Here is a 12748-nt window from a genome sequence, read left to right on the forward strand (position 1 = left end):
ATTAAAAGTATCCTAAATAATTAATATTTCGTAACTTTGAGTTCAGAATCGATTCAATAATATTTTAACGAATGTAATTGTCAAGTTTTAAACTTAAATATTGATTATTAACAAAGTTATTGTGTAAAATGTAACTGGGGTATCATAATACCACCTTCTTCTCTATATCTGTACATGGATATATACTATATTTGTAGTCATTCGAACTGCGCGCCGAATTGGTTCTCCGGAATTATAAACGCAATTAAAACTACTGGAATAATATCACAATTTAAATTGAATTGACAAGCAAATTTTAATAATTTTGATGTTCAATCCGGTATCATATTCGAAAGATCATCACATATTTAATACATAAAATATATACTATAGATACAATATATTTAACATTAAACGTAACTAATGTAAAATTCATTGGTCACTAATGTTTGTTAAAATGAGATACTCAATACCGAGATAAAATGAGATATCGAGCACTTAATAAATTTCTGTTTAACTTTCATAAATTATCTTAATTTCAGCAATACTTATATTTAAAGAATGATGTACTAAATTGGCACAATATTTATCAAAATGATTAATTAAATGCACACATGTATACGTTGACACGTATCGTCAAAATTAAGATAATTCAATAGAAAGTTACTATATTTAGTATCGAGTACACGATAATATAAACTATACTGCAGGCCTGTACGTCTAATTATGCCTCACTTTTCAAGTTGGGAACTTTATTCTTAACACATATCTTTTTCTTCTCTTTTTCTTCCTCATCTTTTTATCTCATTCAAGCATTTCTTCGACAATGGAGGGATGTATTATTATCACTTTTAAATACGAGCATTATCGTACATCTCAACCGTCTGCGGATGTTTCGTTACCTTTCCCCGGGCACTGTCGCGGTGGGTTTGACAGCTGCGCGTGTTTGCTTTCGCGGTAGAAAAATCACAGGGCCGAAGTGAAGAAACACGTGCTGCCGAACGTGTCCCTGTTTGTAACAGCGTGCCCGGAAAGTCGTTTGAAGGCGATTCTCCCGGCGTGGGTCGCCTACGGGAAGGAATTTAAAAAATGCGTAGAAACTGTCATCGTGCGCGGAGAGCGCGGGAAAGGAAGTCGTGGAGCGAGGGGCCCGCGACCACGAAAAGAACAAGAGGGATTCAATCTGAACGGGGACACATAAACGATGACACATAAACGAAGAATTTGACCGCATAAATAAACATATTTTTATCAATAGCCTTTTTACCATATATTAATTTATTCGAAAATTATTAGGATTTTAGTCCCCTTCTAATCGTTAAATATGATTAGAAAGCTAAAATATAAATTTACGCTTTGAGTAATGGAATAGTGTGGAATGAGAATTATATAAAATATTATGCATTGAGTGTCAAGTAAATATAATTGATTGACCTGTCATATTTATGCACATTTGTGTATTATTTATAAATATGCAGTACATTTTTAGATATCACAAAATGATTATTAATTATAAATTTACAGAATTGTAGCATATATAGAATTATATGGAATTATGTGGAATAATTTCGAGAAAAATAAAATTCTATAAACTAACTAGACAAAATTGCAACGCGTATGTCGCAAGGGATTTGAACGTTGAATTTAAAATTAATTCGAGTTATCGAGTTTACAGTTTCATCGATATAATGCAACGCATACTAATTACTAATTGAATTGCAAATATTCGTGTAATCTATTACTTCCCAATTTACACTAATATACATCATCTTTTACATGCAATTTTGTGGCAAAGAAACGGACGCATGAGTAGCTCTAAATGAGGTAGGTCAATTCAAAATTTTTAATTGATTTGGAAGCATATTGCTAATTTATCGTATATTTTATTGAAGAGCATATTTACTTGATTTTAAATTGAATAAAAGATCATACGAGGCATTAATCTCAACGTAATATAATTATTCAGAATATCATAATTCCCTAGACTTGTCAATCATGTTAAAGTAAGTTTATGTTAAATTCGAGAACCATTCGTTCGGTTCCTCGTGTGAACCTTTTGATAGAATATTAAAAATTATGGGTTAAGCATCTGCAGAACTTGGTCATTCATATCTAGGCTATCGACTATACATACTACCGTCGTTTTAACGTGTAGACACCGGCAATGTCGATCGTAGCAGGTCGATCCCGATTGTTATCAAGTGCCGACACACTCCCTTCGCACTCCCTCGGGCACTTGGACGGTTCACGCTCAATTAGCCGGCGGGATCTCCCCCGACATACATACCGGAACATTCCCGATGGTAGTACGGTCATCGTGTATACACCCCCGTCCTTACGAGAAGACGATTAAGGGCACCGCAGAGAGTGAGTGAGTGAGTGAGTGAGTGAATGAGTGAGAGAGAGAGAGAGAAAGAGAGAGAAAAAAATCACAAAGTGAAAGAACACGTGACGTCCCCCTTTAAACGGAGAGATGGACGACGGAGACGGAGAGCGATGGTGGTAAAGGCGAAAGACAGAGGAAACAGCACGATACATCAACCCTCTGCGGGGGACGCGACGGCACATGTGTTGCGACCGCGTCGCGACGCACGACGTAAGAAGAACGTGTGGAACGCGGCCGTGGACACACCGTGTGGAGGCACGTGTGTGTTTCGGGGGTGCTCGATGCCGCGCGGCATGTCGGCAAAGAGAACGAGAGAGAGAGAGAGAGAGAGAGAGAGAGAGAGAGAGAGAGAATGAGAAAGGGGAGAAAGAGGGAGTATGTCGTACGAACCGTGGGGGGCGAATAAGAGGGTGGTAGCGGTAGTCCGCTGCGGCGTCGGATCCGGGATATCATCATATTCAATATCAACCTTGCCCCCAACCCCCGGGAGCGACCGCCGCCGGCCGTCGGTCGCCCCATCTCCGTCACTCTCCTCCCTTTCCCCTCTTCCTCACTAGAGTGCTACGTTTTCCACACTCGCGCGAATAACTCCGGCAATATTTTAACTGCGGCATCAGGGCATCCACGCCTGCCTTTTCCACCGCTCTCCCGGTACACGCTGCGGTGGATTCCTCCTCGCCCCTTCGTTGAACCCTCCTCCCGAGGGGCGGCAGAGGAGGAGACAGGGGGACCGACGCGAACCCGCTTCACACGGAAATGTAAGAGTTACACCGGCTACCCGGTATATTTTATATTCCGGAGCGAAACGTTGATCGGCTCATGGCCCTCGCGAGGCATCGTCGAACGATCGCCACGGGAACCGTCGTCTATTTATGCCTCTGCGTATATCGGAGTACAACTATACTCGAAATAAGCAAACCCGCTCCAACTTTCATCCTTCCCGCTCTCGTCATCCTTATTTTCCTCTCGCACCAATAATCGCGGTGACAATAATCGCCTCGATATTTGTTCGAGATTTGAAACTCGTATAGATAATTAAGAACATGACTCTAAATTGATTAAAGGGTTCGTATTAAAGTTAATTAGGAAGATTTTAATTAAAGAAAATCTCAGTTTTGAACTGGGTTAGAAAGAAAAATTATATCTGTAAAAGCATCCTCTTCTATCTAAAGAATTTGTAGATTGTGTTATTCTTTTAGATAAAATATGGATTTGAAACTTCAAATAAAATTCAAATATAAAATTCTCTACTATATTCTATTTTATAATTGTAGATATATATTAAATCCAAGTTTTCTATTAGTATAACTTGTCTTATTACACCTTTAAAGGAGGATTTATACCCAAACACAACTATTCTTTTTATTAACATATTACAAACATCACCTTATAAAATTATTAATTTATTGGCGCTTTATTAAATTTAGTCTAATTTTCAATGTCCGCACTTGCATCTAAAATGATTATATTATAAAATTCATCGTTACCGACATAGTTCTCATGCACGCGAGGGAATCTTTCTTATATCTTTCTTTTTTTCATGATCCAATTTTTTTTAAATAAAAGAATGACAAAAATTCCAAGTCAGCTGTTCTGAAATTGCAAAGGTTTCAGAGGATACACTAAATTTCAGAATAATTCTACGATTCAGGAACATTCAAGGATCGCTGGACACTGTCGATTAATATTTCCGTTATAAAGCTTTATATTTTTAATATCATAAAATTTTGTGATGATCTATTATTACATAAAACTTTTTTAAATAGCTTCTATTAATATTAATTAATAAACAGGAGTTATTAAATTTTTTAATAACTTTTGTTAATATTAATTTAATCCATGCGTGCACAAGAGATTTCCCGCATAAAATCTTCTCATAACACTCCGATTTCACTCCCGTATAGCATAAAATCTTATCTTATGCATAAAACACGAACTTCTCGTGAAAATGACAAGCATCTATCCTTCGCACGTCCTTTCCTTTATTCCCATTCTTATAACGAGAACGTCGGACGTGGTGCACCTTATTTCTGTTTAGATACCCTGTTATTCCTGCTTCTTCCTGTATTTTCCTTCTCTTTTTTTCACGCCGTCATCGCTCGTTTTTTTCCGTATTTTCTCTTTTTTCTCCCTGCGTTCACCGGCCCTTTCTCTCCTCGCTTTCTTCATCTGGTGGGCTTTATGGACATGAAACTCACCCGAGTAAGCGTCACGTAAGCGAATCCGGTAATGAAAACGTCGCTGACGCGACGAGATTCCAGTGACGGTCCATGCCGGTCGATGTATATTGTTATTACTCACGATATATCCATGGAGAGCGAATCACCCTAGCAGGGAAAAGCCGACCGCGATCTGACTTTCAATAACTTTTCGCGAGTGTGTTTCACGGGATATCGTCTCGGCCGGCGCGGCATAGAAATCAAGAATCCCTCGACGATAGATTTCTCAAAAAATTTATGTCGTTCAAAAAATTTGTATCGTTTTCGAAAAATTATTTTCACAAATATAATATAAATTTCACATGTAAAATAATAATTAAATAATTCGAATATTTGAAGTAAAATAATGTTATACTATGATTTAATACAAACAATTTTAGTTAGTTTTTTTTTTCACGGAAAGAACGATTTTACTAAAGTATCTAAACATTTAGCTATAATAGATACAAATCTAAAAATAATTTAACTGAACCACCAAAATAATTACGTAAGAATTTCAAGCATGATGAGTAATGCGATAGAAAGTTTTAAAACAACCACAGAAAAGTTTCTTCGATTAAAAAAAATTTGTTCGAATCAAAGAAACTTGTGCATCGCTGTACGGTTAAAGAAACGTATTTACTTTGAAAGTCTTAACGTGTTTACTTTGAATTTCTTAAAATCAAATAAATTTTTATTTTTACCTCAAATTTTTACTTCAACTTAAAAAGATTAAGAAAGAAACAATATTTTCAAATTACATAACTTTTCTCTGCAATGAATGCATTCTAACAAGAGAACGTCTTACATAATTATTTTGATGGTACAACAAATTCACGGTGAGTCATGTCAACAAAATCTTGTAATTTAATATGTTATTTGTTTGAATTAATAAATATTTCTTTAAATTAACAAATATTTACTTGACATCCCATGACCGCTGCATTTAATTGAACCAACTAACATTTTTTTAAATCAGCAACTTTTTTTTTCACAAGGTCAGTGTAACTAAATTTTTAGATACTTCAGCAAAATCATCCTTCTCTCTGTCTCCGTGTTTTATTTTTATTTTTTGAAATTTCTTTGTTGTTTCAATATTATTTATGAAATAATCGATGTAATATTATGCGCGGTACTTTCTTTCTTGCAAGTCTCGCTAATGATTGTGACCTTTCAATCGGCGCCGGTAACTACTGTTAATGGATCTCGCGCGACCAGTAAGTACGGTGTGGCGGGGTGGCCTCGTTAGCTCGAATTAACTAAGCATCCATTTACTTTTGGTGACAACACACTTTGTACACTCGATAAAGCATTCTTCTCAGCCAGTCGACTCGATGCGCGCCGTTATTACTCACGTCGTCGATGGAGCGAGCAGCCCTTTCAAGAGCGTTCGATCATGCTTTCTAGAAGTCGAGTGATATCCGATTCAATTACGTCGAAGTGACGGACCATCGCCCTACATCATCCCTGACTTTTTATTCCGACAAAAGCATTGCGTTGTATCCACTTGAATATAATTATTATTGATAGAGAACCAGTGACATCAAAATGTTTTATTTCGGAAATTATTTCGGAAATATATATTATATTTGTAATCTAAAATTTTACGTAATTTGAATAAAAAGAGATATTATTTCACATACATATGTATTCTATTTTTTCCATTGCATGTATTCCATTACTTCTGAATACTAATTCTTTTAATGAGAGCAATCAATGCTATATTAAATGGATTTTTATAATTAAAAGGATTCTTCATAATTTAAAATTATTATAATTTTATAAAATTTCTGTTTCAACGTTTCAGAACATTTACGTATAAGTGCAGGAAACAGCAGGCACAATTATAGAAACACGAATAAATTCCGACATTGTTAAAAAAATAATAGAAACTACCCTATCGATCTCCCTCCCTCTCTCCCCCTCTCTGTGTCCGAATCGCGACGCATCTTTACCACGAATGATTTGTTTCACCCCGAACTCTCGGGTGGATAAAACGGCCCGTGACACCGCGTGCGCGCGCGGGGGGTCGCTCACCCCGTATAAATCGAGCAATCGAGCAATCGAGCGCGCCGAGCCTCGCACCCGGACTTCCGTTCGCCGATAACGAATATTACGAATGGCCGGACGGTGTCTCGTTTTTGATCGCTCCTCTTTTTTGAAACGCCGCGCCGCGCGCGCTCACGCCGATACGGTCACCTGCCGCTGATTTACATCGACACGGTGCGGGCGGACGCATCAATTTGCCGTGCCGATACTTCGTCTAATCGGACATCGCAGCGTTATCCGCGACGCGGGCGGCGCGGGCGCGGGCGACGTCGCGCGCGCACATGCATGGATGATTGTGTGTGGAGGCGGTATCGATATATACGCATTATCCGGAGCGATTTCGCTCGCATACACTACCCGCGACACGCGTGTCACTTGTTCACTCTAAATCGGCTGATTAAATTATGGTCCTTTCGTCCCTCTCCTCGCCGCCCGCCCTCACCGCGACACGTTACAAAGATTAATCCAGAATCCGTTTGCATAACGGAGGATGATACCTTCGACAGATATGACCACGTGCCGAAGACAAATAGTCCTTTGATAGACGTAATGCGTAAACGACTCGACAAGTGGATGTCTCTTTCAGAATTGTCACAAATTCCTCATCTTAAAATTCCATAACTTTTACCTGATTTTCAAACAAAATTTCATAACTTTCCTTGACTTCAATACTCTCTAAATCTGAATCAGTGAAATTCAACTAAAAAAAGAAAGAAAATTTGAACATTATGCATATATACAGGGTGTATCACATTTCCTCTTAAGAACGTATTCTTGAGGTAATTTTGAGACGAAAATCCTAATACAAAAATATCGAGGCTATAATAGTTTTTGAATTATAATTGGTTAAAGATAGTGTGTAATTCAAAAACTATTATAGCCTCGATATTTTCTTATTAGGATTTTCGTCTTAGAATGTTCAAAAGAATCCAGGGCTATAAAAACGAAATGGTTTTTTACTTATAAGCACTTAGCTTATAATTAAAAAAATTATTATAATCTCGACATTTTCGTATTAGAATTTTCGTCTCAAAATTACCTCAAGAATACATTCTTAAGAGGAAATGCGGTAGTTGTCAGATACCCTGTATACTACATTGTATTATATATAGATATTCGCACGACAGTTCCATATACATTGAATTCATACATTAAAACAAAGCTAACTAAGTTTATACGAATCCCATGTTTTATTAATTTTTTAATTGTATTTTATTGTGAATTTACTGATTATCAATGGCATACTTGAAACTGATATCAGTGGTTATCCATTGATTCAAAGTTAGAGTAATATTTTAAAATTTTGTGTATTTTCATCCTAATTTAGAAATCGTTAAATATTTAATTGAGAAATCAATTTAATATATGTATATGTAAATTACTGTTAATGTTACTGACACTGGTTGCATTTTTAATTGTTTAGTTGGTACTATTATAAAACTGTATAAGTGTAATATATCATAAACTTCCTTAAAGCGCCAAGAATTTTAATTTTCCAGAAAATTTTGCAAAATTCCCTGACTTTTTCCTGACACTGTTTTCAATTTTCTTGATTTCTTACAGTTTTGTACCAATCCTGTTTTTCGAGGCTTTTGTTTGCATAAAACAAAATCGGCGTGATCTGAACAGGAATTTCAATGACTCGGAAACGATAGTTCATTTCATTTATTGTATTAACTAGTTCTTTGCGGAAAAAAACTCCCGTGGTCGGATTCAATTGGAATTGGACGGCGTGGTCGATAGATGGGTTAAAACTTTATATCACAGGTCCGAATTCCCAAGCGAAAAAAATATTTTGTGGAAAAAGTCGGGCAATAAATCGTCGGAACGACCGGACACAACCGGACATCCGGCTTGTTTAAAAAAATCAAGAAAGTACTTTAATTAAAAAGCTTATGGAAACGCAATATTTCTTCGTTACATATTGTTTAACATATTGTTATTTTATATATGTTTTATATGTAAAATATATTACGATGAATTGTGCATCTTTGTTATAAATTCCTATGGTGTAACATAATAAGTTCAAATATTACAACCGTATAATATACATATATCACGAGTTTGTATTCAATTTTAAGTTCAATGTTGATGAGAATATTTTATTTTAATGTCTTCGTAAAATTCATAAGTAAATTTCTTACAATAATTAAAATCCGAATTTAATTGATCAGTCGAGTGTTCGACCGTCTTTCGTAAGTTTCTTGTAATTTCAAATTACACTATCATGTCCGCCGATAACACTGATAACGCTTTATCTCACGAGACAAGTCTGAAATTATACCGCGAAAGAAATCTCATGGCGCGCCGTATGCGGCGCATACAAATTTTGATAAAAACGCGGACTTATCGGGTTTTGCGGAGGCGGCCGCGGAGATATGCGCGACGGCTTAGTAGGACGAATGGAGGGATATCCAACGGCGGAGAACGTACACCACTCCCGGTCGTCGTCGAAGGCAGACCGGGGTTGGAGTGCGGTAAGCAGCTCATTAGAACCCTCCCCGCCGACCGGCCATTATTGCCTCGTTCCGTATTCCGTTACAAATTGCTTTATTAAATTAAAGTCCCACAACCCACACTGTACCGCGTCACGACGACCCTGCGAGTCGACCCTTCCTTCTACTCACCCCCTCTGAGTCCCTTTCGTTTCTCGCCCCCTTGTATATACGCGCCCACATGCCACATCGGACCGTATGCGGCCCCCTCGTCTCCGCAGAAGACGTTCCCCTCGATTGTCCCTCTTCATTACCCTCGAAAATTTTCTCGAGCCTCTTTTATCAATCTGATTAAGACTTGACTCCAACCAAGTAACCGAGATTAAAAATAATCAGCCGGCGTGAACAAGATAAAGTCGTTTAATCTATGAAGGTTTTTTTCAATACTGCTTTTATAATCCTGTTGACACTGATAATAATAATCATTGATTGGAAATTCGAAATGATTATATAAATTCTAAAAGACAACTTTAAATAAACTGGTGAAGAGTAATGTAATCTAAAATATTGATTTTGGTAAAAAATATAAGAATATAAAGGAAATTATTAATATACTGAGAATGAGTATATTAAAAGTATAGCGAAAATATGAGAAACGTAAAGAGAAAAGAACGGTATTTATCGTTTTAATGTCCTTACAATTATAAATATTATAATTAAAATAAAATAATCAAATTATTGAAATATCAGAGTAGTGCGAGTTGCAAATCTATGTTAAAGATTGTTAAATGTGAAATCAGATTGTCATGATAAGAATCGTAAAAACTGATTTGTCTCTCTTATAATTAAAACATAAATAATAAAAGACGTAGAAGATATTTCGTAGAAAAATCAGTGCCATAGTCGCACGAGTCCATACAATGAAAGAGAGAAGTATTAAATGGCTGCGGCAATAATTACCAACGTTATAAGGGTCGTAATTAATTTCCGGAATATGGCGAATTAATTTCGAACTGCGGTTAAAATGAAATACTTCTTACGGTTATAACACGGAAGCTAATTATGCTCGGAGATATATCGCAGACATATTTTTCCTACGTAAAACAAATGGGGGTAAGTGTGTATATGGGGCAAGTGCATATAATAGCGTTGCATCTCCCTAATAAATTTCATTGCGCTGTATAATTAGCATAATAGCAATACAACGAAATCAAATTTATTAAGGAAGTATAGCATATTATGTGTACTTGCTTCATGCATATGCTATAAGTGCATATGTATGTATACTTATCTTCCCTTATCTATGTAATCCAGACCATTGCTGTTAGTGTAACGAATATGGCAATATTTCCCTATGACTTGTCACGATTGAAAGTCACAGATGGGACTTGCAGTTTCCCCTTTAATTCTGCGAGTCGGAAAAGAGATCACGAGGGGCCCTAATAAAAGAATGCCCATATGTACGCACAATCGAATGCACACAATTGCTCGAGAAAGCAATGAAAATTTATAGTTAGCATCGTGATATCGATATTACGTGTAATTTTTTTCCATAGTCGAATTTCAACGTCCTCCGTTTTAATCATGATGAAAGTAATATACAGTATATGTAGTTAATGTAGTAACAGTAACATACAGTACATACAATATTCCTTTCACTATAGTTTAAACTTTATCGGTATACCAAATGACTAATATATCAGCGTACAAATAAAGAAAGTACAGTTTATAGAAAATAATTCGGCGGAAGATTGTGATTTTTAAAAGCTTAAAAAAACGGAATTTTCTTAATAAGTACGTGATGAATGAAATGTACGACTGTACATTTAGAGTAACCATTACAAATTATGATCTCTTAACCTTAATTCTCTCGCTCCGAACACTACGTTTTAAACTAAATTAAACAAAACATCGCCCGATTCTATTGGCTAAGGCTAATTATTCCATTTGAAGCGAAATAGATATTCAGTAACCACTCATCGGGTGACGCGAATGTTGCAGTGACGCAACAGCTGGGCTGTCAGCAAGCTATGACGGGTTCGGGCGGTGGTGCCGGGGAGCACGATGGCGGCAAGAAGAAGCACACAAGGCCCACGTTTAGTGGACAGCAGATCTTCGCTCTGGAGAAGACCTTCGAGCAGACCAAATACCTAGCCGGCCCGGAGCGCGCCAAATTAGCGTATGCCCTTGGGATGTCGGAATCCCAAGTCAAGGTAATATCTTGCTATTGTGCTCATTATACATTCCACGTATGGACCGAAACGACATTTCCGACAAATCGATCTGCATAATTCTTTCACTGTTAAAGATATCGCTGTATCTTTTAAGAAAATAACGTCTATTTCCGAAATTAATCCTCGACAGCAACGGTTATTTGGAAAAAAAGCGAAAACCTCTGATTGTACAGTACGCGCAATTAATGCTTTTCCACCTCTGTCTTGACATTGTGCGTTACTTTCTCGGTTATTTTTACATTCATGGTGTAGTCAGATGGAATTGCAGAAAATACGCGAGTTTCTCCAATCTCTATAGGCTAGTCTGGTCTGTCCGACTACGGCCATAAACGTGAAAACGGAAAATTAGATAAACGCGATGTCTCACCAGTGGACGTGATGTCATAGGATTGGAAGGCATTAATTGCGCGAACTGTACAATCTGTATAATTAGTACTATAAGATTTTAAATTGTAGATAAAAAAGCCTTTGAATCTTGACAAAGGTTCATTGTATTTATTCTGTACATCAAACTGACGCTTTAAAACTTGAGTGTAGTTTCAGCTGTAGTTGAGGGTTAAAAATATCTCCTTTTAGTAGAAGTTTAGTGGAAGAGGGAATCAATATTTGATGAGAATATCTTGCAAGAGTGATAGGTTAACATAATAGATGAGGTTTTGCGTTGACTCACGTTGCGAATATATATTCCAACATTCGTCAAAACCATATCGCAAGTATCCCTTCGCGAAAAAAGAAGGCGAGGAAACATTTGTCTTCGAGTTCGTTGCTGACACCGAGAGATCGATCAAAGCATCGCCCCAGCGCGGGAAACGCAAATCCGCGCGCTGCGAGTAATCCGCGACCGAAAAATCTCCCTCGAAAAAAGAAATCCGCCACGATCGCCCGTCGACGCCCCGAGGGGGGCCCTTCCACGGATGGCTCTCGCAAAAAGCGGTTCGCTCGCGCGGAGGCGCGATTTTAAAAAACGTCCTGCTCGTTGCCCGGCTTACTCCATCAACGCGCCCCGCCCGCGGGGCGGGAAGGGCACATGGAACGAGAATGTCGGGGGGGGGAGGGGGGAAGAGGGCGAACGGAAGAGGCAGGAAGGGAGGGAATCTAACGAGGTAGCGGTAAAAAAGTTCGAAGGATAAAAGAAGGTGACAAAACAGCCGGAGACGTGTCAAGCTTTGCGGCACCTGCGTCATCCTCGGCGTCGCTCTCTCGCGGACGCCGGCGGTACGTCCCCCTTTCACTACCCTCTCACCGTCACCAAAAGGAGGGAGGAGAACGGGGAACACCGGGTGAGACACGGGTGAAACTCGGGTGAGGCCACAGTGACGGTGAGCGAAAGGACGAAGGGAGAGAGAGTTATCGCTCTCCTTTCGTCTTCCTTGTGAGCTTTTGCACTCCTCTTCTTCCTTCCCGGGCATCTCTCTGCCTCCCCCCCCTCCCCTGAAAGCTCTTCCGCCTCTTCGCCATCCACCTTCG

The 12748-nt window shown here is 38.1% G+C and overlaps 1 protein-coding gene across 1 annotated transcript in view; it reads left to right on the forward strand.

Annotated features, from left to right (window-relative positions):
* The window catches only part of HGTX (HGTX homeodomain transcription factor), a 44504-nt gene that overhangs the window by 15486 nt on the left and 16270 nt on the right, over positions 1 to 12748 (forward strand). Inside the window, exon 3 of the mRNA XM_018456599.1 lies at positions 11049 to 11260. Coding sequence (XP_018312101.1) covers positions 11049 to 11260 — 212 coding nt within the window. The remainder of the gene's footprint in view (positions 1 to 11048; positions 11261 to 12748) is intronic.

The sequence above is a fragment of the Mycetomoellerius zeteki genome, unplaced genomic scaffold, assembly GCF_001594055.1.
Source record: "Mycetomoellerius zeteki isolate Tzet28-1 unplaced genomic scaffold, Tzet1.0 scaffold581, whole genome shotgun sequence".
In the NCBI taxonomy this organism is placed as follows: domain Eukaryota; kingdom Metazoa; phylum Arthropoda; class Insecta; order Hymenoptera; family Formicidae; genus Mycetomoellerius; species Mycetomoellerius zeteki.